The sequence below is a fragment of the Seriola aureovittata genome, chromosome 3 (genome assembly GCF_021018895.1).
Source record: "Seriola aureovittata isolate HTS-2021-v1 ecotype China chromosome 3, ASM2101889v1, whole genome shotgun sequence".
Classification (NCBI taxonomy): domain Eukaryota; kingdom Metazoa; phylum Chordata; class Actinopteri; order Carangiformes; family Carangidae; genus Seriola; species Seriola aureovittata.
Genome location: NC_079366.1, coordinates 21,465,094 through 21,492,219, shown reverse-complemented (window position 1 = coordinate 21,492,219; position 27,126 = coordinate 21,465,094). Strand labels below are relative to the sequence as shown.

General features: G+C 37.6%; 2 protein-coding genes across 9 annotated transcripts in view; one reads left to right on the top strand and one right to left on the bottom strand.

Annotated features, from left to right (window-relative positions):
• The window catches only part of inpp4b (inositol polyphosphate-4-phosphatase type II B), a 229,559-nt gene extending 210,006 nt beyond the window's left edge, over positions 1-19,553 (top strand). For 7 of the 8 annotated variants that reach the window (XM_056371174.1, XM_056371172.1, XM_056371173.1 and 4 more), the window contains 8 exons: positions 1,021-1,193; positions 1,869-1,992; positions 2,451-2,577; positions 5,650-5,790; positions 6,151-6,248; positions 6,445-6,557; positions 7,535-7,689; positions 12,789-12,985. In XM_056371174.1, coding sequence (XP_056227149.1) covers positions 1,021-1,193; positions 1,869-1,992; positions 2,451-2,577; positions 5,650-5,790; positions 6,151-6,248; positions 6,445-6,557; positions 7,535-7,689; positions 12,789-12,963 — 1,106 coding nt within the window. In that variant the 3' untranslated portion in view covers positions 12,964-12,985. Of the gene's footprint in view, positions 1-1,020; positions 1,194-1,868; positions 1,993-2,450; positions 2,578-5,649; positions 5,791-6,150; positions 6,249-6,444; positions 6,558-7,534; positions 7,690-12,788; positions 12,986-18,416 lie in introns of those variants that run through there. The other variant, XM_056371175.1, reaches the window with a different exon arrangement.
• A 625-nt stretch (positions 19,554-20,178) lies between these two features.
• On the bottom strand, positions 20,179-27,086 carry il15 (interleukin 15). Its single transcript, XM_056371184.1, has 6 exons — positions 26,745-27,086; positions 23,026-23,108; positions 22,344-22,431; positions 22,105-22,149; positions 21,038-21,169; positions 20,179-20,747 (listed from the first exon to the last, which is right to left on the bottom strand). The coding sequence occupies exons 1-6, from the start codon at positions 26,811-26,813 to the stop codon at positions 20,643-20,645; spliced, it is 522 nt and encodes a 173-aa protein (XP_056227159.1). The 5' UTR covers positions 26,814-27,086; the 3' UTR covers positions 20,179-20,642.
• Positions 27,087-27,126: the final 40 nt, after the last annotated feature.

Here is a 27,126-nt window from a genome sequence, read left to right as displayed (position 1 = left end):
AATGCGGTGACAAAATAAAATGTTTAATGTGGATATAGTAAGCAAGTCATGAAAGCAGTCTGCACTGATGTATAAATTAATGAGTGATTCTAACTGTACACGTTATTCACAGCTGCTTTATACTGTATGAAAAGCTTCTCTGAAAGACAGACATGTTGATAAATCTGCAGCCTCTGGTTTGAGAAGTGTTACATTAGAGCACAGGGTCGTTACACGTATTTCCCAAATTATTTCTCTTTCTTTTACGAAACATGACATTTGATGTTTTATTCTTGAAAAATAAATGGTATTGTATTACATCAACTATGATATGATGTAAGAATTTAGGATTTTACATAGTTTACAATGTGAGATAGCGTTAGATTGGTGCAGTCATATAAACAAGTATTTTATTTATTTATTTTTATTTATTTATTTTTTTTAAGTATAACACCAATGATGTGACTGGTTGTGTGTATTTATTCTTTTTATTTATTACCACCACACCTTCCAATCCATGTCTATACTTTATCCAGCCCATTGCACCTTGCACTGCTGTGCCTAAATGAACCAAAATAGCAGGTGTGTTTTGAAGATCCAACACTTTCTGCTTGTTGCAGAGGAAGGAGTTGGCTTTACGAAAACAATAGTACTTTAAATACAAGAGGTACATTAAATGTGGTATCATGCATTGAATGATTTGCTATTATTTGCTGTGGTTAACAATAAAACAAATACTGAGGCATGTGTTTATAATTTAATGACCATACTGTATATATCAGTTTTATTTCATGTTGACAAAAAGTTGTTTTGTTGTGTTTTTGTATGTGTTTTTGTATGTCCTAAAGTTAATGGCTGACTGTGCTTTCTGTCAAACTTTGAAATTTGTGTTTGATTTCCTTTGCAGTTCTCCCTTCCTGTAATTCTTCCTCATTGTCAAAGAAACATGAATAGTTTGTGGTAATCCACAACCACATCATAACTGTCATTCCATCTCTGTCTGCACCCTCTCTCCTATCCCCATGCTATCTTTCTCTGCAGGTGACTGGAGGGAGCAGCTGTGTCCTCTGGTGACCAGGTTAAAGGAGTGTGTGATGGAGGTAGTGGAGAAGGCTAAGAAAGCCATGACTTTTGTGCTTCTGCAGGAGGCAGCCTGCAGCATACCACAGGGCTTCCTCCTCCAACAGAGGCGAGACGTGGTCTTCAGTCAGGCAGTAGGTGGCAACAATGACATAATAACAGCTCTTTTAGACTTTTAGCTCCTTTAGAGGATGTCAAGGTCTCTTAAGTAATGTGTTTGTCACAGTTCATCTGGGTTTTTTTTTCCTTTTATTCCTTTCCTTTTATTGTTTTAAAGTATAATACTTTGATATTTTAAATCTTAGCCAGTTGAGCTGTAAAGCAGTTTATTATCTAATTGTCCTTTTTGGTCCAAAGTGCAATACGCTCAGCGCTACTCTTTGCAAGTCCAAATTTTTGCTTAGCCTGTCAGAACAACAACTTTTCCCAAGACTTTGTTAAATGTTCACAAATGCCAACATTTTACCGGTCAAGTAAAAATACCTCATGAAACATAATATTTTAAAAGTTTAAATCATTTATCTGTAAAGGTTCACATTAATTTGACAGATCGAAGTTTGGTTTATCTTTACACCAAAATATAATATTCTAAAGCCATAGAATACGGAGGTTTTGTACACAGTTCACTTCAACAAACTCAAAACAAACAGCTACAATAGGAATGACAACATTCTTCAGGATTGGAATATTACAACTCAAACAATGTGGTATGAATACAGCTGTGAGGCTGTAATACTTGTATTGCAGCTAAATATGCCAATATGATGTGGTTTAAAACTGTGTGTGTGTGTGTGTGTGTCTTTTATCAGCTGGCAGCCTTAGCCTGTGGTTTTGTCATGAGGCTGTATGCAGGAATGCAGGACAAAGGATTCATGAGGCAGCTCCACCTGGTTGGCCTGGTAGCCCAGTTTGAGAGCCTGCTCAGCACATACAGTGAGTACATTTGTAAAGAGTTAAAACAGAACTGGCAACCTCCTAAATGTAGCTTTTCACTTGTTTTTTAATTTGAATTTTAGAACCCTAATAGTTTCATTTAGGTGATGATGATGAGTGATCATCTTATAAGAAAAAACAAGATTGGCATAATAAATTTACCAAGCCTTTTCGAGGTGAAAGGTAAGTACAGTATCTCGAGGGAAGCAGAGGAAGGCGTTTTCTGGTAGTTAAGAAATAAAAACAGCTAATACCTTTGCCCTTTTTATGATCCTTGTATCTGTGACGTCTCTACCAAATAATTCCTCTGCAGTATCAAACCCGGACAGTTTCTGAATCATAGCCCTATGACATTTTTAAGTTTTGGCTGAGCTCACCTCATTTTGAGTAATGACAGACAGTGTTTGACAATTAAGAATTAAATCACCTCTGATCTTGTTTTGCCAAACTGTTTTAAGGTGAAGAGATTGGGATGCTGGAGGACATGGAGGTTGGAATCTCAGACCTGCAAAGAGTCCTTTTCAAGATCACAGAGGCCAAGACAGATGACCTCAGTGACCTTCAGCCTTTAGTGTGTGGCCGACGGTGAGAAATTATTCCCTTCTTCCCTGTTTGTTTCTGTGCTTTAATCTCACATGTAATGTCTGTCTCTTTATGTGATGATTGCATATCCTTAAGATAAAGCTTTGTAGTAATATCATAGTAGCAGGGTAACAGTAGAAGATAACTGTCTGTTGTCATCCAGTTGCCAACACGAGTTCCTTGATGAGCATTAAATTTACAAGCAGTCAATAAAATTTAATCTTTTCATTTTAAGATTTGGGAGAAACTTTATTTTAAGGGTCTTATAGATTCTTTATGATTTGCATAGAACTTATTAGAAAGGGCATGATGTGTAGCTGCAATTTCCTAGGAAGCTTGCTAGAAATGGACTGTACTGTCATTTGGCCCTAATCATAGGGAGTGTCCAATTGTTACCCTTTCATTTAATTAAACTCTACTGAACTATGCTACTGGAGTAATGAGTTCATATTGCTTGATGCTGGTTAACATCCATGCAGTAGCATTCTGTACCAGGATTTAGGGAAGAGAGCTCTGACTGATGCCAGCATTAAGTTCATTACAGTACTCAAGACAGGAGAAAATAAAAGCATGTATGGCCTTATGTAAATCAGTAGGACACATGAATGGTCTGATTTTGTTTATTTTGTTGGTTTTTTTGGAGTGGAAAGCATGACTGGTAAAAATTTTTTACTTAATCATCAAAACTGAGATCTGCATCAAAAATAACTAATGTTATAGGCTTTAGGCTTACAATGATGCAATGGTACAATGGTAGAAATGGTTAGACCAATTATTATGACTTCCGACTTGTGATTATTGAATTTTTACAAGTGTTGGGACAGCCAACATTTAACATCACTGAGGCAGGCAAACAGATTATTAAGGCTGCTGGTTTGAAAGGGGACATACAACTACATATCATCTGCCTAAGAGCGATGGGAGATTCCATGTTTGTGAATGATCTGGCTGAGAGGAAGCATGTATATTGAAAATAGCAGAGGGCCAAGGACAGAGCCTTGAGGAACACCACAGTTAAGATGGGTTACAACAGAAGAAACATTTGCTATGACAACAAAGAAGGTTCTATAGGAGAGGTATGAACGTAATAGATTTAGAGCAGTTTCCTTAAGACCAACCCAGGTTTCTAGACAGTGCAGGAGTATGGAGTGATCAATCGTGTTGAAGGCAGCGATCAATCCAAAAGCACCAGGACTGCCACTGTCACCAAGTGCTTGCTCATAGTGGGAATTGTGTCGTCTCTGTAATCAATATTATAAAGAGTACGGTCTAGAACTGCTCTATATGAAAAGTGCCTTGAGATATCTTCTGTTGTTATTCTGCGCTGTATAAATAGAAATTGACTTGACTGTGCAGTCACCTCTATCATCTATTAAAAGTAGATCATTCAAAACCTTCATGAGGGTTGTCTCTGATTGAAAGCTATTAAAAATATCATTACTATTCATAAAGGATGTTAATTCAGTTGAAATAACTTACTCATCCACCTTTTGATAAAAATGATCATTTCGAAATTGGCCTGTAATTATCAAGTAATAGTGGATCCAAAGTAATTTTTTGGAAGTTGGAAAATTACTACAGGTAAGACAACTGTTAATAATTAAAAGGGATAAAATCAGCACTACAGAGAGGATTTCATTTAAGAAATTGTTTTATGTAGTGCTGATGTTAATGGTTTGAAACTGTAAAAGTGAAGCTTAGAAGATTATTGTTGGAGGTTGGAAGAATTCAGTGAATTTGGGATTGAATGCTCTCTGTTTTCCCAACTAAATGAGCAGCAAATTTCTCTGTCCAATCTTTCTCAGGTGCAAAATCTGTACTGGATGGACCATTTAGGACAGAATTGATTACATTAAATAAGACTCTGAGGTTGTGATTGTTTTTGGATATTATGTCCGAAAAATATGCTGATCTTGCTTTACTATATTGTAATGGTTTGTCATACATTCTTTTAGAGTGTTGTGGGTAATAGTAGATTTAGTTAGCTTCTATTTCCGTTCCATTTTTATGTATTGTCAGTTCAATGATCAAGTGTGATCATTTAGCCAGGGTTAAGGTGTTTGATATTAGCTTTCTAATTTTCAGTGGAGCAGTATGGTCAACAATAGAAAGGCCGTGACTGTTAAAAGAGATTAATAGTTCACCTGGTTTCTGAGGAGAAGTTGAAATGGGAAACTTCGAATAGGCATCACTGAATTTGGCTGCACAGTCAGCAGTAAGAATTTGAGACCATGTGGTGGGATGGGGTTTTAAAATACAAGAGGGAAGAGGTGTTTTAAAACATAACAGCTTTGTGGTCAGATACAAAGTCGTCTACTAACTCTAAACGAGGATAAATGATTCCACTAGACCTAAAAACTCATCAGTCATAGGGTGTGCAGGACAACAAACACAAAGTCACATAAAATAAGAACTCTGTCATACTTGTATAAAACCATAGACAGGAGTTCAGAAAGTGATGAAATAATTGTACTTTACAGGTCTATACATGAGAATACAAAATAAAGGAACAGGACCTGAACTATAAAAGCTTGGGCCAAGCAGTACAGCTGACCTGTACAGCCAATAATGAGGAAGTAGCCCTGTCTTTTAAATCCTGGTGAACTTTAGTCCACCAGTGAATAGAACAACGTGTTCAGGGATTCTCTTAGTTACAAGACTGCAGTCATACCAAAGCAGTTTGTCATGGTAAGTCATTGTTGAGTCACGTGGATCATGAATGCCTTTAAGTACCAATGATTCACTTGAAAGACATTTGCCACAGGTTCAGTTTTATTAGAACTGGTTACTACGTGCATTATGCCAGGGGTGATAAGATGATACACTCCTCTTGCCCCACCCACCTCCATGACAATCTTTCAGGCAGTTTGTCTCACACACTTGCGCTGTCTTTCTCAAATACAGGCACACCACTTTTCTCTCTTTTTACAGCTTGTTCTGGCCTGTCTTTGGTGTCAAATTGTACAACTTCCTAAGCTTATCATATTCTGCAGCATTTGCATGGTTTAATGAATTCCTGGGTAATCCTTCTCTGTCTTTTACCTTCTGTTTTGATTTTTTTCTCCTTGCATTCAGAGACCACTTCACTGTAGAAGTGCCATTACCAAGACTGGTTTTCCAGACCTTGCCAGAGGAGATCAAGGAGGGCAAGCCTCTACGAGTATTCCCGGTGCTGTTTAACGTGGGCATCAATGAACAGCAAACTATAGCGGAGAGGTACTGCAGAGACTTCTTTGTTCACTCTGAAGAACTTGCAATCTGATGCACTCACAGAAAACTACTCTCTGTATGAACATGTTAACTAGGGCCAGTGTGGTCTCAAACTCATCAATATCAGAGTTGTCCACAGCTTATTCTTTATCCTTTACTCTTGAAGAAATTTTATTTTTATGCAGAACTGCAATTAATTTGCAAATATAATCCCACCAAAAAGTTTACATTTATCATGTTGTTCTCTCTGAATGCAGCATTTACTGTTCCACATTACTGTTACTTTGAATGAGTTTTGTTTTGAGTTTCACTGTGTGTCTTGTTCCTCCACCATAATTGCCCTAATTCCCTTTGTCATCCTCTCAGGTTTGGAGATATCTCCCTTCAAGAAAGAATAAACCAGAAGAACTTTGAGATGTTAGAAGCCTATTACAAATCATTAAGTGAAAAGGTGCCACTAGAATGTGAGTGCAAAGCGACTCATGCACTAATTGCACAAAGATGTGTGGGAAAAATTGTTTTGTTTTTCATATGCATTGAGTTTGACATCAGAGCTGCAGCCACTTCGGTACCTGTCTCCACAAATTTGTATTTGTAACCAAACCAACACAAGAAACAGACCCAGTGACTCGCAATGTGTTTCATGTGTTCTATGGACAGGTCTACCTTGTTTTCAAACACAGACGGACATAAAGGAATTACTTGAAACCCTGGGCCAGAATGTAGTCACAAAGAAGAGAAAGAATGTGGAGATACTATGGATTGCTGGAACGGTGAGCAGTGTTTTTATTGTAACTTTCTATCCTTGTCAGGAAGAGTTTTCACTGGACCGTGTATATAAACTTTCTGTCTTGCATAACTAAGGTGGGTGTACTCTGTAAACACTGCTGACATATTGATATAACATGGGAGCAGAGCTGCCCAAACATGCTGTACTTCAAAGAATACTGTATGACCGTTTACTGGATATTCAGTAGCTGACAGTGAATTATTATAAATGTTCCTACATTGCATCTGATTTGCTGTGGTCACAGCAAGAATCTGTTGTAACAAAAGTTTACTGTGAAGTTGTCCATGAAGCTGTAGTACTTTTATGCTAAATGGTACAATCAGCATGTTAACATTCTTACAATGACAATGCTAACATGTTAATATTAAAATGGTATAATTTTACATGTATAATGGTCTTCAGTGAAGGTATTGAAGAAATAAAATTTGGACCTGTGGATGACACTAGAGGAAAAGTCAGTCATTAGGCTTCATCCTCTGGGAATTATTAATGATCTTTATAACAGTTGTTATTCAGTCTGGACTAAAGTGGTGGACATTGTGATCCTTATGGCCGCACTGTTAGCATTGCTAATGACATATTTTGTGTATTTTCTAACTAAAAATATCTACTCAAGAACAAACCCAAATAAAAATTTCTAAGGAGGAGTCTTTGGACATGATACTCAAAATAGCACTCTGTTAGCACTGTGTTATTTCAGAAGACAATGATTGAAGGTATTGGTGTTATTTTACTATTACTGTATAGTACTTTATGTAAAATGTATAACTGCATTTTATGATAAAACATATTATCAATCTTTTTTACTTTAAACTTATTTGAAGTTTGTGTTAGAACAACATGCAAATGTAAAACAAGGCAAGTCTCCTTACAAGATGAATCACTTATGCTTACAAAAAAAGGAAGAGTTTGCACTAATGGTCCACATAAACACTGCATACATCTTTCTCTTCTCTCCAGATCTGCCGAAGATTAAATGGCATCAGGTTCACCAGCTGTAAAAGTGCCAAAGACCGGACATCCATGTCTGTCACATTAGAGCAGTGTGCCCTCCTACGTGATGAACACCAGCTCAGTAAGGATTTCTTCATCCGTGCTCTGGACTGTATGCGGAGGTAAGTTAGTAATGAAAGTACTCAATAATATAAAACTATATGTTATGGGTGCAAGTTATTGGTTCAACCATTCCCTGTTGTTCTGAGTCATTTGATGAGTCAGTTCAAATAAAATTACAAAAAGACATATTTTTAGCTGGACCGCATCAGTGGGGCGAGCACTATAAACTGGAATGCCTCTGACTGGCTGCCTGACTGAGTGAGCATATTTCCACCATGGGTCAGCCGAATGCGACGTCATTGAGTTGGAGTTTCTGGTGCTAACAGGTTCTGTTAAGGGGGTGTTTACAGCCTGCACTGTTGCCAATTTAGCACATTGTCGCTAGATTTAGAGACTTTTTTTTCAAACAAACTGGGTATAAACCTGGCACATGACTGGACTTAGAGTTATACCTCTTGATACGGGCGGTCTACCAAGCCGGCCTAAAGGAAAAAAAAAACTAAACATAAGACACACTGAGCATAGAGAGAGACGGACAGTGCGAGGGAGAGAGCAAAGTCATTAAAGAAACTAGCAGATCTGAATGGCATGTACAACAACAGAAACACCAGCAACTTGAAATGAGACAATATGCTTACTGCAGCACAACAATAAAAGCCCTGTTAAGAAATAAAGGGGTTTCTGCTCACTGAAACACAAGAGGGCTTTCACTTTGAGACACAGGAAGTGTTGAGTTTGTATTAACATGTAATGCTTAGCTTTAACATGGCAAACAGGAGTGACTCAAAACAAGGCTTTGTACCAAAATACCACTATGACCAATTATAAATATCAAACAGAGGGAATTAGAAATAAAAGCCTGTTATGTTCTGGAGATAAGGTAAATAAAGGCTAAACTTGTGGATCCCAGACAGAGGCTGTGAGCTGTGTGAGAGACAGAGTAAGAAAGACAACTAACTTTCTGAGTGATCATTTTTAAATATAGATAAAATCACATCAGTCTTTGTATTTAATTTCAGCCAGCCATATACTAGGTTTTGAACTAGTCTTGTTCTACTTTGACGTAGTGTTATGTAGGTGAATGTTTTGAAAAAGCAAATAAGTGGATAACTTATTTCCAAGGTCAATGATACATTTTAATGCTAACTGTTTTAACCGCTTTCTACAGAACAAATAGTGCCAATGAAAACAGCTGATAGTGAGGTCTGTCAAATAGTACAATTAACCATGACATTGTTTTTGTGAATTGTTTTCCTTTCTTGACAGAAACATTAGTGGGTTGGCACATAGTTTGTAGACATGGATATCTCGAAATCTCACACATAAAACCGAAACTAAATGCATTAGAAATCACTGGGGGCAAGTGAGGAAATGTGGAAATATATATTTTTTGTAACTTCAGTGAACTGACTCTTTAACCAAAGAAGCCAAACTTAGTGATGGCTGAGTTCTTAAATTCTGTAAACCTTAAAAAGAGATGTTATTACAGACATCTGGTTAAAGTCATAACCTGCACCCACAACCTGCATCTATGAGCAAAAGCTGAAACTGTCCATCACACACATGAAAGGCATTTTGTCTGCATCTTCCCCTCCCAGCTTATAAAGGTCATCATGTGTTACCCTCCACCATCACCACCTTCCCACATTCAAAGACAGCTATGCATGTTCCCATCGGTGCTGCAGGGACACTCCTGCCTTTAATGTTTGTGTTTACCACCAGAGTAAACATCTACATCTACATCTGTCTAAATCTGATAAGGTCTAATTTAAGAACCTTTTTAAGGCTGTTGGTGAAGTGCACACATGCCTGTGGTAATGACCTGTACACACCAGCTGATGGCAGCTGTGTTAGAAGAGTAAGAGGAGAAAACAATTCATGACCCAAAGACACAAATACAGTCAATGCAGTGCATAACAACTGAGCACAGCTGAGTTGATTAACATATTCTACAAATAGCCAGATCCATTAAAAATTGGTTTAAGCTTATTCAATTGCCCTAACTTACAGTTACACAATAACCAATTTTCATAAAGTTAGAGTCATCACTGTTTATGAGTTAACCTTGGCAGCAGCTTAAAATACTCCATCTCCAAATGATTTGATAAACATGTTGTAGAATCCAGACAAGTAGTTGTAGTAGTCAGGACAAAAATAAATAACAAAAAAAAAAAACCTGATGTCTTTCCACAATTACACAACAAAATTTCTCTGTCTCTGTCTTTTTCGTCATTGTGGTCATTTTCAAAGAGCTGTTGTGAAAAAAAATGAAGAACTGGGTCTGGGAAAGATGGTAGCGTCCTGTGACAACACAGTGTGTCTGGCTTAGGGTATTCTCTGTTATTGTTTTATGTCCCAGTGTGGTTACTGTGTGTGATGCAAGGTTTTTGTTTGTTTTGTTTTACATGAGCGCACCAAACCAAATTCCCATCAACTATTATGATTGATATGTCAGTAAAGTACTGAATCAGAATCTTGACTTTAAAAATAATTCAGGTGCAATGCACTGCATAGTAAACAGCTGAAAATGTAGTGGTTATGAAAGGTTAAAAGGACCAGGAAGAAAGTTCTAATCAGTCCATTAAATAAATAAATTTTCACTCGAATGTTTGATACATCAAAAACAATACAGCTCAGTAGGTTTGCGATTTAAAACTATCACAAACTACTCAGTCCTTTTACAAGTCCACCAGATCTTCCCACATACAGTTATATGCATAAACAATTCATAGATTATTTTATTTACAAGGAAGATCGACACATTTATGTTTGAAGCCACTATATACTTTATATTTACCATACAGTATGTTTATCACGCATTAATGTTTTTACTGTCACACTTCCATACACCTCGTCTCTCGAATTATTACATTACAATATAAATCAACTTGAAATTTTAGTTGTTTTGTTTTTCTAGGTCATATTATTATAGTGACTTATCATTCATTACAACCTTAAAAACAAATGCCCTCATACAGTTTTTATCTCTAAAAAAGTGGTATTAATAATAGATTCAATGTTTTCTGCATCTACGGCTCTGAAAAACCATTCTTTTTGTAACTGTTATTTGCCAACACAGTCACAGTTGGCAAGTGTGTACCAAGAGGCCCTGGGCACATGTAGATATTGTTACACAAATTTCTGAATTTACTGTATGTGTGGCAGACTATACTTTCTGATGTCTGATGTTGTGGATAAATGTCATGCAGCTCTTTTAGAGGAGTGGAACAGCAGTAGTACACTGGCTTACTGCAGGTGCTGCATTCACACAGTAGTTAATTGTTTGAATGCAGTTTACCTCTAAGATGACTGTATTTGCATCCATAGCTTTAAACTTGAAAAAAAGTATGCTTTTGTTTAATAAGGGATGACAAATGTAGTGGAAATATGTGGAAGTCTGTGTGGTGGAATCTTTATTGAAGCGTGATGTTGGACGATTGGTGATGAAGATCTAGAGCAAAAAGTGCACTCTAATAATCTACAGTGATATCTTCCAGGCAAAATGAATTGATCCTATTTGACCGTCTGAGTTGTCTTCCTCTCTGACACCAGTACACTTTTATTTTTTGTTGAGAACAGTGACTGTTAAACCTTGATACTTGATAAAACTTTTATAAGAGGAATTTGATATTAATTTAGTGTTGAAGTGAGGTAAAACTTAACTTTGGAAAATAGAGACAGGTAGATAAGAGCCGTTCAGAAGGAGTAAAGTAAAATCTTGACGTAAATTGGCAAATATTGTCTTTTTGCTGACACGTGGACGACAGCCTTTTACCAGGATTAGTTTGGATTTAATATATAAACACTAAATTGAGGCTTAATGTTTTAAGATGACTTTAGTTGTAACAGGTGGAAAGTCACAGTTTGCATCTACAACATGTAGAGCAGCTTCAGCAGTGATTGACGGAAATTGGGCTTGTCGTAGTCAAAGGAAGCTGAGCATGTTCCTCTCATCTTTGAAGTGAATTGTTTTACCGGAGTTGTTTGTTTTTTTGGTTTGTTTGTATGGAATAAAATTAAGGAAGACTTTCATGTTGGTGATTAGAGAGGCTGGACCAGTTTACTCCATTGTTATTCTGTGGCCCTGTGGTTTGTTCAGCTGCACGTGATATAAATTACTCATGCACAATTACAGCAGCATTTTAAAACCAGTTTTATTATTGTGTTTTATTTTGCATAGCGTGCAGTTGTCATTGAGGTAATCTGCTGTTCTGTGCATGCAAAAGCAATTACAGAGTTATTACACAGTGTCTTTTAATCAGGTCTCTTCTTCTGGACTGTCCATCGGGTATTTCATCTATGCTGTTTCTTTGACTCAGCTAAAACCTCCAGACATGTGCTTGTCTGTCTTGTCCTAGTTAAAGAGCCAACATATTGTCATGTGATTCTTATATGTACCTTTGACCTTTTAGACAAGATTGTTATACATAACTAGTGAGTCTAAAGTTAGAAAATGCATCCATGTGATACTCGCTCAGCAGACTGTTACTGCTGCAGTGACACTGCACTGTCTCTAACAGTGAAATGAATGAACCTCTGCACTTGTCAAAAGGTGCTGATTATCCCAAGAAAACCATTCTCACCGTCTGATACTGATGTTTTGAGTCCTGCCAACAGGGATTTATCTCTGTAGTCAACAAAGTGTCAATGAAGTGAAATTCTTACCAAAGGGAAATACTGGAAAGCAAACACATTCCACAACAAACCTGTTTAACCATAACCGTAAGCATGAGTCATCTACTCTAACTATAGTGAACAGTAGTGATTACCTTTCAGCTGGATTAGATGTGATGAAAGAATATTCTACAGGACACTTTTACCTTTAAATTTTCCTCAAGTTTGCATGCCTCCTTCCTCCATCCTCAGCCAATCAAGTCATTTTATTACATGGCTTACAGTGCAACTTTTCATGAGCCTGTTTCTCACATTTCTGCTCCATCCATCACTGCCTGCTTCTCTGTGGCTTTTTGAGGCAAAGTCTGTACTAATGCTTCTGTCTATGTGGGCCTTCTGGCACCGGCCTGATTGGGCTCTCAAGTGATCAATCTACGGTAGAAGACCCACTTAGACAGCATCTCCACTGTACTAACACCACAGTGTTTTGATCTATCTATCTATCTCTGGTCGTTCTGTTTCACTCTGATGGGCGCCCCTGCAGTCGGCTGACCCAGGGGGACATTGGGCAGTGGGAGGATCCTGAGGCCGGCGCCGTGACAGAGAACAAACCGGCGTCACGACACTTTTACCCCATTGCCCTGCTGCTTGTTAGCTCCCACTTACTGGTTGTGTGGCTCATTTTAAGTCTTGTTTTTCTGCTTGCAAAATATCAATAAATTGCTGACAATGCCATCTCTACTCACTCCTCCTTTCTGTGTTTACTGGTTATTGTTTGAGTGGTGGTGGTGTGATTTAACTGGCTTTCTCGTGTTAGGGTAACTGCAGTTATGGTAGGGTGTTAATCCCCGGGCAGCTGCTGAGGACTCAGGAAAATTGATTTCAATCAGATGGTATTAAGTAACATAAGAGTCTTTTCTGATAAATTGTTCTTAATATCTGATTAGATCAAACTTTCCTAAGAGTTACATTAATATCAAGTTCACACTAACTGAATACTAAATGCATACACAATATGTAATGAAAAAGTGGTGTCAGACAAAGAGATTCAGAAAAAAGAATCTACAAAACTCAAACAGGAGTAAATGGTGCATTTTTTGGGGACTACTTTCAGCTGCAGATTAATACACATTTTGTGTCCAGGTAAGCTGAATCCTCCTGACGATCAGACTCGACCCATCAGGCTCCTGCAGAGAGAGGCCTGCTTAGAGAGGGTCGTCACAATGACAGGAGAAACAAGAGAAAAGAGCAATTCACAATTTTGATACACAAACAATACTTGTTAGTAGGATCAGTTCAATATTGGTTTTGGTCTTTTAATTTGTTGATCAAATACAGAACATTGCCATCCTTATCCTTTAACGTCTAACATCATATCAAACAACTGATGTGGTACATGAAAGTTTGAGTTAACTAACAGAACAGCGGAGAATTATATTGCTCAAAAGGATGGCACATAACAGACATGCACATCTTCATGTTGCATGTTAACCCTACACGGAAATTTGCAAAAGGATGTGCTTTGCAAGAGTTAAAACATATGTTCATCTTTTTCTGCAATACAGCTAACATGCAAATACACCACATTAGAGTTTTTTCAGTCGGCTGCCATATTGTCAATTAATGATGAGTGAACCACTCTTGGTATTTTACTTTATTGTGGCAGAGCAAATTTAATTTACTCCAAACAATAATTGTTGTAAAGACCTTTGGTGCTTTTCAGTCTTTCAGACAATCTCTGTCCCCGTCTCTCTTTCATTTATTTTCTGTCTCAGTCTCTTAATCGCTCAGTCACAACACTACAGTGTATTTTGTGTATCTTCGTTAGTGTAGCTCACTGTGGAGTAAAAAACACAATCAAATTAAACACATTCACCAAACTTTCAGTTTCCCGTAGCCTCTCCTGGAATGACAGTAATGTAAACCTGCGCCCCAACCTGAAATCCTGAGCAGTCTAGAAAAGCACTCAGGATTGTTCTATGATTTTCTGCAATCTTTCCCTCTATCCTGTCTAAAAATGTCCCCACGGCATGATGCTGCCGACACCATGTTTGACTGTGAGGGATGGCATTAATGAGTTAATGCTCAGTTCCTGGTTTCCTCCATACACATCACTGGGAACTGTGACCAAATCCTAAAAACTTCCTGTTATAGCACTAGAGGATCTTGCTTCTCATGGTCTAAGAGTTGTTCAAGGAGATTTTTTGGCAAACTCCCAGTGGGCTGTCGTGAACCTCTCAGTGAGGAATGGCCTCCATCTGGCCACTATGCTATAAAGGCCTGGTTGGCGGAGTGCTGCACTGATTGTTGTCCTTTTGTATGGTTTGGGAAGAAATTCATAGATCATGCATCTCATTCACAGTGACCTTTGGGTTTTTTGTTACTTTCCTGACCAAGGCTCTGAGGAAAGTGTTGGTGGCTCCAAACATCTTCGATTTCAGAATGATTGAGGCTGCAGTGCTCTTGGACACTTTCAATGCTGCAGAAATTTTCTTGCAGCCTCTCTGAGATCTCTGCCTTTGCACAATCCAGTCTTTCCAGGTCTATGGAGAGATCTCTAAACCTCATTCCTTTGATTTCACTCTGACACATCATGAGCTGTGAGACCTTATATAGACACGTGTCTTTCCTAAGTATGCTCAAGCAGTTCAATTAAAGTGGTCTCTAGTCAAGTTGCAGAAGCATCTCAAGGACAACTGATTTAAGTAGGATGCACCAGCGCTAAATTGCAAGTGTCATAACAAATACTTGCATCAATTGGATTTTTCAGTTTTTTTTATTTCTGATTAAATTTACAAAACATTCCAAAAAACAGTTTTTGAATTGTCATTGTTGATTATTGTGTGTCAATTGGTGAGGGAAAAAAAATAATTGAATCCATTTTAAGGTGAGTCTGAAACATAGCAAACTTGAAAAGGTCTGAAAACTTTCCATGTACATTCAATGGGAGTGACACTAAATACTGATGAACATGCTAGTATGTAGTACCAAGATACATCTCAATCATGTAATCAGTAAGTTAAAACTAAGAAAAGCTTTATCTCATTTTATAACATTGATGAGGGATCAACTTCCACAAATTGGATGTCTGGAAATGTGTTATGTATAAACTCCAGTGTGTCAGTATTTCCGGTGCATTCCTTTATGCTGTGTATATACTCAGAGGTGGACAGTAGTGAAGTACTTTTACTTGAATATTATTTTTTTTTTGGAAACGTATGACTTTTATTCCACTACAGTCAAAAGACAAATGTTGTACTTTTAATGCCATTACATTTCTATGACGTACTCTAGTACTCTTACTTTGAAGCAGAGCTTTTAATCAGTGGAAAGAATTTTGTCTGACCATGCACTGTGTTCATCGCAGGAGAAAAACCAGTCACAGCCATTTCCTCCACCGTCAGTCATGTTTGAACCTGTTAGTGTCTTAACAAAGGCGACGTTAGATAAAGATGAGGCAGAAGATTCTTCACCAGACACCAGGGTCTGACCTGAAGTCTGTGTTTGAAGGTTAAGGAATAAAGAAAGATTCATTTAGTTTTAAACGTTTACTGTATTTACCACAGCCAAACTTCATCACTTCCTAAAGAAAAAGAAATTCAAAAACAACAACAGCTGTCCTTTTGTTGATTCAATTGTTTTTTATGGCCATATCAACAGGCTTTATAGAATATACTACAAGCTTATTGTTCTACAGGTTCTACAGGTGTATTCAGTAGGTTGTTAGGTTGAGTCATTCGGCTCTGTAAATACACTGTGGAAGTATCCAACAATGTATTGACATAAAAAAAAGTTGAATACTTAAACAGGAGGATCTGTACTTTGACTCAAGTAATGATGCTGTGTACTTTGTCCACCTGTGTATATACTGTTGAATTAGTGAACTAGATTGTAAATTTTGCATTGAGCTAAAGCTTGTTTTTTTTCCCTAAATGCAACATATATTTTTTATCCAATAAAAACAGTATGGTACAGCCTACAGCAAAAACCGCATCTGTGAAGCTCATAACGTACTTTTTTTGTTGAGAATGAATCACACATGCCAATTTCTGTGTAAGGTATTTTTAGATCACAGTGATGCTAGAGATTTTGTACTGGTTTGCCTTTTCAGGCGCATGTGTTCAGCTGCAGTTTTTGTTGTTTTGAACCCAGTGCACTGGATTTCCACCACTGTTCTAATGTGGTTGAGTGTTTATATTACTATAGTCAAAACTAAACTGTTATCAGTTTTTTACAGGGTGGAGGAACAAGCAGCTGCTGCACCTCGCAATGAACTGTAACCCTTTACACACGCAATCAGCTTCAAACAGAGGTTCACTTCCTTTTTCAAGGGCATATCGGTTGCTGTAGAGTTGTCCTGTCATGTCATGGAAATCTAACCCTCTGGCTTTAGTCCCACACCACATTATGCCTTCAAACAGAAACATAATCCCTGATATATGACTGGAGCATTAGCAGACACGAGATAATACCGAGTCAGGGTACTAAACCTGAATAAATGAGCCAGTTCTCGGCTGAAAAGGAGTTTTTTGGAATGTTGGTCACATGATTATAATACCAAAGTGATTTAATTTTAAATTTCAAGGAGTACTATTTATGCCTCCACACAGGCGACAACCAGAGCTAGACTATTATTGCTAGATTATTGTTTTTAGGTTGTCCGTCCATCTGCATGTATCTATGTGTGTACGTCCCATTTTTTTTGAGATTGAGAGCAATTAGTGAAATTTCTCTTCACCGATTTTTCTTGCTGGAAAAACAGTGTGTCTCTTCTATTTTTCTCTCAGTGATCATTTTATAAATAAATGTAGCCGAAATCAGAGCTTAGTCTCTGTGTTTAATTTATGTGTTCGGTGATTTTGTTAGACCACATTGCGGTGAAAAAAGTGAACCTCTTCCTGTTGAGATATAGATCTTGCCAAGCAATATAAAAGACTGAAATTATTATTTTATGATGTTTGAAAAAGAAAAGAGAGATCAGAGAGAGCATTAGTTATATGTATAAATTAACAAGCTATATGTTGAGTGTGATCACATTTGGCAATGTGTCCATCTAAGATGATATGTTCCCAGAGGGTGTTTCTTAACCAAATAGGGTATCCTTTGATATTTCAGGGCAAAATCAGCACCATGAAAACAGTTTGCAATGAATATGGATCTATGCTAAAGGTTTGTGCTGCAGGTCAGAGCTCACCTAGAGTGTAAGCAAATATGTTTCTGGTATAGCATTTTTGTACCATAAATCAGAATGAACATTTGAGAAAACAATCTCTCCACTAGTGGTTGATACTTGACCCATACCAAACAAAAGTTGTAGTCTTGCTGAAGAGATGTGATTTTATCATTATGACTGGTCCAGGGCAAGTTTTACATAACACATTATTGACATAGTTAACATCGGATGAAATATGAGGCATGTTCCAAATCTGCTCCATACCATTTCATTGTTATCACAACATTTATGGTTTTTAAAAAGATCTAATTTTCATACAAATATGATAATAATCAACATATACTTCATAATACTTTATTCAGTAAGAACAAAAATTAGTATTTTGGGGAGTCATCTAGTTTAAAAGACAAAATTCTGTTGTATTTTGTGTGAGAAGCCTCTTTGTGCCTCTGCGCCATCAACAGACGGGGCCAGACAAATTATGTTTTTGGGTTATCAGTGCGTCCATCCGTCCCATTCTCATGAACGCGATAGTACAGAAACTCCTTGAGGGTTAAATTTGGTACAAACAATTACTTGGACCCCAGGATGAACTGATTAGATTTTGGGGGTCAAAGGTCACTGTGATGTCACAAAACTTGTTTTTGGCCATAACTCAGAGAATTGTACGCTAATTATGACACAGTTTAACTCAAATTTCTAGGGGATAAAATCTGATCATAACATTTCATATCCAAATGGTCAACTTCACTGTGACATCATGTTCTGCAAAAACACTTCTGGTCATTATTCAATGCTGTTACTCAGGAAGGAGAGATTGTGACCCTAATACAACTTGGCTGGTTGGTGGAGGCATATAACCACGAGGTGGTAATTCTATAGTTTAAAGTCCTGTGTCTATCATTACAAACATCATTTTAAAAATCACTTATGTTTACTTTTTTGTTTTCCTTTCTGTTCCTCCCTCATTCCTCATCACCCTCTTTATTTGTCCATCAGAGAAGGATGTCGGATTGAGAACGTTCAAAAGAATATTAGATGCAGGAAATATGCCTTCAACATGTTGCAGCTGATGGCCTTTCCCAAGTGCTACCGACCACCAGAGGGGACTTACGGCAAAGCTGACTCTTGAGTCATGAGCTGCAGGACCAGTCCTTCTGTGTTATCTGAGAATCCAAAAATATAACTGATAGTGAAAATGTAAATTGTTTTTTAGTTTGTAACCAAAACAACTTGCTGAGTTTTGGATTTAGTTTTGTTTGCTCTGGTATTTAAGGAGGATGACCATCTGTCGTTCATTCAGTTTATCATACACATGTTACTTGCAGAATTAATGCACTTTTTTGCCTTGTATATTTTCCATGACCTAAGCAGTGATAAACACTGCAACTGCTTGGACAAAGAACACACTTGTACTGTTGTAAGATGACCTGTGTGTGTCTGCACAGTATGTGAATGATGTTTTTATGTTAATCACCTCAAGCATGGTCAAGAATGAATTCCCGTTATCCAGTGTATTTTGTGGTATAAATACTGCTCTCCGTAATGAATCGGAAACAAGCATTTCATGGCCTCATCCCATGTTTGGATCTACTGAGCTTGACATTATGAAAGTGCACAATTCAAAACTGTAAGTGTGACCTTATCTACAGGAGCTTATGCATTTCTGCAGTTCCTCAGCAATGGATATATATACATGTTTATGGTATCAAATATGCAGGTCCAAACTTTCCACGTATGGAAGATGTATTTTTAGTAAGTTGGACCCAACTGTCCTCAGGGACACAAGAAACATATTCATTTTTTCAAAGCAGATGTTTAATTCTGTTGCATTTGGATAACTCATCACATTCTCTTACTGGTTGTACTTGAGATTTTTCACAATATTTTTATATATCAAGGTACTGCCCAGTGAAACAACATGAAGTACAGCTAGAAATTAGATTAGGATGAGGATAATAAACCATTTCTGTATGATATGAAACAAATTCCATTATTTATTTTTGTATTTCAAAATGATTTTATATTCTAAGGGTTGATACCTTGGACTGTAATGCATGTTTAATATGTATTTGTTTTGTTACACAAATTTACCGTTGCCTATTTAACATTAAATAAAAGAATGTTTGATGTGGATATTTGTGATTGTATCATGATGTACAGTATGTGTAATAGTTTGCATAATGTTGGTCAGTTTCACAGGTGTGTGGTGTTTAATTGAACAGGTAAGTACACTACTACAGTATATGAGTCATAATTTAATCCTTATTCAATTTTAAAAACACTGAATTGAAATTTGTCAAATTGGTCTTGTAAGAAAAATTAGACAAAGACTACCAAAGAACTCTTTTGTCTGAATAAAAATAAAACATAAACCTTTACATTTTGTATAGAGTAGCTCAGTTGGATGAGCATCCGCCCCATGTGTAGAGGCTACAGTCCTCGCTGCAGATGGCCCTGGTTCAAGTCCCACATCAGACAAGCCCTTAGCTGCATGTCAATCCCCCTCTCTCTGCCTCCCCATTTCCTGTCTCTCTCTACTGCACTATCAAATAAAGGCACAAAAAGCCTGAAAAATAAATGAAAAAAAAAAGTTGGTCCAACTTTCAAAGCAAACGGTTCTTTCTCGTATGTCTTTGTATTTCTGTTTCTATTGTATTATAAACCCATTAGTGAAACTGGACTTCCTGGATCATATTTCATGTCTCACCGGTCTCTGAAGCAACACGTCCTCATCAAAATAAAGATTAAAGAAACAAAATGAGACTAGGTAAAATATTATTTACTGGAGTGAGCAGATAGTGGAAATAGTTGTGATAAAGCATTTCATTTGGACATATACTGTATATCAGGTATTACATTTAGTAGTGTTTAGCAGGGAGCTTAATAATATTATACATTCTTTATATACAGTACATGCTGCTACTGTATTGCTACTTTCTAATACATTTCTCAAGACTGTACAACTGAAAGGCAAATTGTGACAGACAGTGACTTCATCTATACAGTTAAAACAAACGATAGAATTTGATGTAGAACCGTCATCCTGTACATTTAAACTTTTTTTACAACTCAAATTTTACATTACATTTCATATGGACTCAAGGACGGCATGGTTTGTTACAGGCGGACAGTCACAATGAGATATTTACAAAATAAAAACAGTCACAATTCTTTACAAATATATACAAATACACATTTGTAGCTAAAAGTATTTACATCACATTACATTTTCTCCTGTGAAGTCATTTTTTCCAAAAGGTTATTTAGTCTGTCCAGGAATATTGTAATATTTTGAAGTGAGTATGCTTCACATGGCAGACAGCCCACCTAAAATAAAGAGACACAATTGAACATAATTAGTTTTAAAAAGTGAAAGTGAAAATAAAAGCTAATATGACACTAACGTCTTGTGTAACATAGTGTGTTATACTGATGATTAGTGTATTGGTATTGACTTGTGAGGATGCTTATAACCATAAAAAAGGATGATGACCCATAACAAGCTTTTTTGCAAAAAAAAAATGCATAGATCCACTGAAGATGTTGGTAATATTAGCATCATTGGTGGTTAAGTAGTTACAAAAGACACTTAAAAGGATTTTGTAAACAGGACTTACAGAGTTGGGATTTAGTTTTTCATTGAAATTAAGGATGCATTGTACTTTATTATCCTTAACCTCCTCCTCTTCAGTGAGGACCATCATCAACTCTTGCACGTAACATTTTAGTGACGCTCTTTCACAGCTTTCCTAGAAGAGAAAGAAGTGCCTCAGTGTGGACATATACACTGACAGATTAATTTAATTAACAAGTATAAATAAGAATTCCCAGGACTTATTAGCTGTGTCATGTCGTAGGAAACACCATGCTGGTACTGATAACAGCTCCAAGATAGTAGATTGATCCTGCTCACAAATCAAAAAATAATGTGAATTCTGTCTGAAGTTTTTTAACAGTAGTGCTCTTCTCCCAGCTCGACAACGTGCTCTTTAATAGTTAAATGAGAACCCATCTGCAGGCTTATGTCCATGTTGTGTGCCAGTTTGATCTTGGTGATGCCCTTGAAGCCGCAATAATTAATACCTCTGTATCACCAGTGACTCAAATGTTTACTGAGAAATCTGTACTTTTCAAGAAGCATTTTTTTGGTTTTCCATTCTGCAACCTTGCTATTTTGGTTCACTATCACTGCTCTCATGGTGTTATTACATAGCTGCAGTTGTTTACAGAGAAAAAATGCTCAAACGTACCACATAGCTGGCAGATGCTTGAGCAGCTTGGTAAACACCAATGCAATGTTGACCTTTATCTGCTGGATTTTTAAGTCAGCCACTGTGTGTCAGTGTGAGGTTTAAAGTTTCCAAATTATGTTTAAACTCAATGGACTTAGGTGTGCAGATATGTTCAACTTAAGGTTCCCTTGTTCCAGCCCTTTTCAACCATATCACACAGTCTTCACTGCTCAGTCGCTTGCATGTCAACAGACAAATGAACAAACCCCATTTGCTGATGAAGATCTGTTACAGTGGAAAGAACCTATTAAACTCTAGCAAGTGAAGCTTGAGGTGAGATAGTTTTTAGTTTCCAAAGTCATGAATGAACTTTTATGGTTATATGTCCTCTGATGTTTTTTTTCTTAACTGTAGTCAAAACTGAAATTTCAAAATGAACTTTTACAACTTACTTCAATGTCATTAATTGACGGAGCGTACAGCATAGCATCAGATTTCTGAAAAAGGATAGGAAAAAGTAAAAAATAATAAATTAAATAGTAAATAGTCAACAAAGTATCAGTGAACACAAAATTATGATGCTTCCTACAGTATAAATTAATGATTTTATCATAAGTGATAAAAAAAAACAAAAAGAAAACATTAGCAAAATCTTATTTTATTTATTATTTTATTTGATACCTTCTCTCACCTCAATGGTGTGTTTTATCTTGTTCAGGCAAAAGTGTAACTTTGCTGTGTCATCTTTCGAAGCAGCACACATCGAAATACTCAAGCAGCTTTAAGAGAATGAAGAGACAGTGATTACAATATTATTATATTAATTATTAATTATAAGAATGTGGACACATTTGTGATTCATTGAATATAACAGTACTCAGCTTTAACTAGGTAAAGTGAAGAATGTATGTTAATGTCAGTGTTTACAAATGACTGGTTTTTATTGACCCCTGTGTTTTTACTCTACATGTTGTAACCCGCAGCTGGATAACGTACAATACTGTGCTCAACAGTCCATTGTTGTTATGTAAAAATGCAACAGATCTGTGAATGCAATGAAGCGTGAAGCTGGGAACATTCCCGGTATTAACAAGCCATTCATGATGTAACATAAATTCTTAAGAGTTTTTGGATGAAAGTTAATGTCTCTCTTAACTGTTCTTATGAACTGTATGACATACTCCATTGTCCATTCCCCATAAGTAGAAACTAAATGTTTTGTTGTCCCAAAACTTTCTCTAATGAAAAATGTAGAATATCACACTTAACAGTGTGTTGTTTTACAGCTACATTGTGGATTTCAGACACTTTTCCTCCGTCATGATAACCAACATTTAGCTTTAGAAGAAACAAGTCACACACTGTATGCCTACCTCAGAACTAAGAAACAAAGCCACACCTGAGTTTTGTGGCTCTCTCGGCACAGGTTACAGGTCGACTGGAACTGGACACCTCTCTAGAAGTAATGAAAGGAAATGTTAGTATGTCATCCTTCAGACTATATTGTCAAACCTGTAGACAGAAAAATTGCTGGTTAACTGTGTTCATTTTACATTAATGCATCACACATGAGACATACATACATAATATATGACTTTTTTATTCATTCATTCATTCATTTTCTACCGCTTATCCTCTAGTAGGGTCGCGGGGGGGCTGGAGCCTATCCCAGCATCTTTTCGGGCGAGAGGCGGGGTACACCCTGGACAGGTCGCCAGTCCATCGCAGGGCAAACACATAGAGACAGACAACCATTCACACTCACAGCCACACCTATGGTCAATTTAGAGTATCCAATTAGCCTAGTCCCCATTTTGCATGTCTTTGGACTGTGGGAGGAAGCCGGAGTACCCGGAGAGAACCCACACTGGCACGGGGAGAACAGGCAAACTCCACACAGAAAGATCCCACGGCCGAGCCGGGACTCGAAACCGGAACCTTCTTGCTGTGAGGCGACAGCGCTATGACTTTTTTTATTTCAAACATTATTTAAATCTTAAACAAACACCCTTGAGACCCTTTATTTGTTTAAAATTTACTATCCACACTACCCAATAAGTTTGTTTCGGTTTGTTTTGTTCAGTGACTTCACTTTGCCGTTAAATTGCCCCACTTGTATGATTAATTTGAAATTTGTAATGCTACTTACTTCAGCACTACCTCTCAAATCCCTACATCTTAAATTCAGGTAAAGTTGTGTTCTTTGTTGTAGTTGCTGTTGTCTGGTCCAAAATAGTTTAAAAATCGAAACCCCGTCTAACTTCATGTCAGCTTTTGTCTGAGCTCTCCACGAATTACTTCTTTGTGTTTCTGGTTAGACGCCATTGCTCTTCAGGCATTTCTTCTATTGTGTCTAATGTAAACACAACAGCATGACACTAACACTAGGTCTGAGTTAACAACGGTTGAAGGTGGCTTACCCTGAATTATGCACAGGGTTCCCACTGGTCCTTGAAATGCTTGTGAATTTGAGGGGAAAAAATCAAGACCATAAAAGTTTTTTTTAAAATAGACATAAATTGACATGGGTCATTGAAAGTGCTTGAATTTATATATTTTATATTTTGTGCAAAAATAGAAATTGAAGTTCATTTACTAAATAAATACGCTGCATATCACTGTCTGCATGTGTCTCCTGCCATCTCTGAGCTCTACAACTCATTAAAAAGTCTCTGTCTCTATTGTTTATACATACACATACACAACATCCGCCCGTATTGTAATCACGATTGCTGTCCCGCCCGCTCCCACTGACGTTTTTTCCTGTCCCGTCCCAATCACGTGATGATCAATTAATAGCTACAAGTTTGAGGTGTGTACTATACAGATCAGTGTGCCTTTTTGTCAGTGTGTTTCCGTTGAGGTGATGTATCTGTTTGAAATTCATAACCTTTAAACTATTGGTAAACTATTGCATTTGTATTTTGTTATATTTTGCCACTGAATGTGCTAAGAGAGTCTCACTTTAGAAAACCTGATTGAAATTCTACTTTTGCCTCACTGTACACAGATGGTAGATGTGCCATGCCTCTGGAAGAAAGAACAATGTGTATTCATCATTCTCTGTTGCTTTAATGCATTGTTAGAAACAAAATCCATTTGAAAAATAAATAACACAAACACCAAAATAGTTGGAATTGATCTCCCAGGTATTTTCTAAATAAATTAATTGTTTGGCTTATAAAATGTCAGCAAATGGCAACGAAGGTCATTCACAAGTTCCCAGAGCCAATGGTTCAAATGTTTTGTTGACCAAAAAAAGTTGTGAAAGAAACAGAAGATTAAATGGTTGGTTTATCATTTAAATAGCAAAATGTGGAGGTGAAGTTATATTGACTATTCATTAGGTCTTGGGTTTCTCTTGTGACTTGCAATACAACACACATTTACTGCTAAATGTGTTGAAAAGGCTGTTCAATAAGAAGTTATCTGAAAGATCAATGGGTTGCCTGTGGATTGAGTTTTTAAGTAATTTAGGTGTCTTGTAAAATCCTCTGTTGCTGTTTTTGTAACATGTCTTTTTCAGGACTGGATTGTTGGATATGGAAAAGCCAATGGGCAGGAAAGACTAAACGTAGTACGTCAACCAGTCTTTACAGCCATATGGACGGAGAGGAAGATACCGGATAAACGGACAAAACTATTTGGAACTGACTAAATATTCACCCAATGTAACATCATTGAACAGTGCATAGAGTGGCAGAGACAACTGTATATCAACTTCATGGGTTTTGAGAAGGCTTTTGACAGCATCCACAGAGACAGGCTATGGCATATACTTTGTGCATATGGGATCCCAAAACAGATTGTCCTTCTCATCAAGAGTTTCTATGACAACTTCACGTGCCATGTGAGTCGATAGAGTTTTGCGGTCAAGACAGAAGCAAGGTTGTCTGCACTACTTTTCAACCTAACCACAGACTGGCTGATGAAAAGAACCACTGAAGACCAACCAAGAGGCATTAGGTGGATGCTTTTCTCACCCGGTGCAGGCAATACAACATGGCCACCATCATCATAAGAAGGCAAGATGGATCAGGCATGTCATCCAAAGAGAGCAGGACATCACCCGAACTGACCTTCACTGGACAATGGATGGAAAACAAAAAAAAGGCAGACCCAAGAACACCTGGCATCAAACAGTAGAGGGAGAGCTGAAGACCCTACACCACACCTGGGGCCCACTACAAAATGCAAAATTGGGGCGATTTTAAATGCCTTTACAGCTTTTGTCCGTAGGCATATTTTCAACCATAGCATTTCCAGACCTTTTCCACATTCCTGTTGAGAGGGGGTTGTAGCCAAATCAGTGATCTGTCCACTGACCGTGGTCGCTAAAACAGTGGTCTGGACCGATTGTTCAGTAGTCCGTGGCGTGGTCCTAATCTCCCCCTCTCCCTTCTCTGGCCATGTGCTACACTTTTGATTGATAGATAGATAGATAGATAGATAGATAGATAGATAGATAGATAGATAGATAGATAGATAGATAGAAAAGATGGTTGCAACCATGTGAGACCTGGGAATAGCCTATATACCCATGGTGGGACAAGTCAGTTTCAGAACTTAGTGCGGCAGTTCTCAGCATCAGATCCTGACTGTGTAATGCTCATCATGTTTTCCTTGGCGCCAAGCTTATAATAAATACTTCCGTTTGAGACATCTGAACTCCTGGTAATCTAATTTTTCTCCAGCTCACCAGATTTTCAATCACAGCCTCCAAACTAAAGGAGGAGCTTATTCACCCATATCGCCTCCTCTGCACAAGTGAAAGTGAAACTTCACCATTGACAGCGCTGATGTTTTGTTTGGTTTTAACCAAATTATCGTAATGGTTAACGTTTCATCATCAGAAGTTGAAAGATCTCCCCTGGACCCACGTGGATCGCCGATATGACACACCTCCGATTATTATGCCCTATTAATTCCTGCGTGTGTGAAATTTACACCATTGTACTTTATGTCAAAACGCCACTTGCACTAGGCTACTACATGTCCAAACCGGAGGCAGGTAAAGAACAGGTAGGCCACCCCCTACACACACACATACACACACACACACACACACGAAAAACGCGCGCAGGCGGCTTACCACTCGCTGCACTCCGGGGTATTTGAGCTGGACGAAGATCACCGGGAGCGCCGTCATGAAGTCTGTCATCAGCGCAGCGGCAGCGGTTGCTCTCCTATCGAGCGGAGCAACAGGCCAAGATCACATTTTTGCATTTCACTTGTTATAATAAAGCTGATCTGTCTCATTGGCCTGGGTCCAGTATTACTAATAGCCTACATGAGTCGGGTCCAGATGTCGCCCGCGAGATCGACTATCACACACGCCCTTCGCTCGTCTCGTTTAGCTGAAGTTCACTCCTCTTTTGATTCGTCACTTTGTTACATACCAGTATGCGTCAGGGCAGCAGCACAGACGCTTCTTTCTTATTAGAGACATAAAGTCCTCAAGGTATAAGATCCAA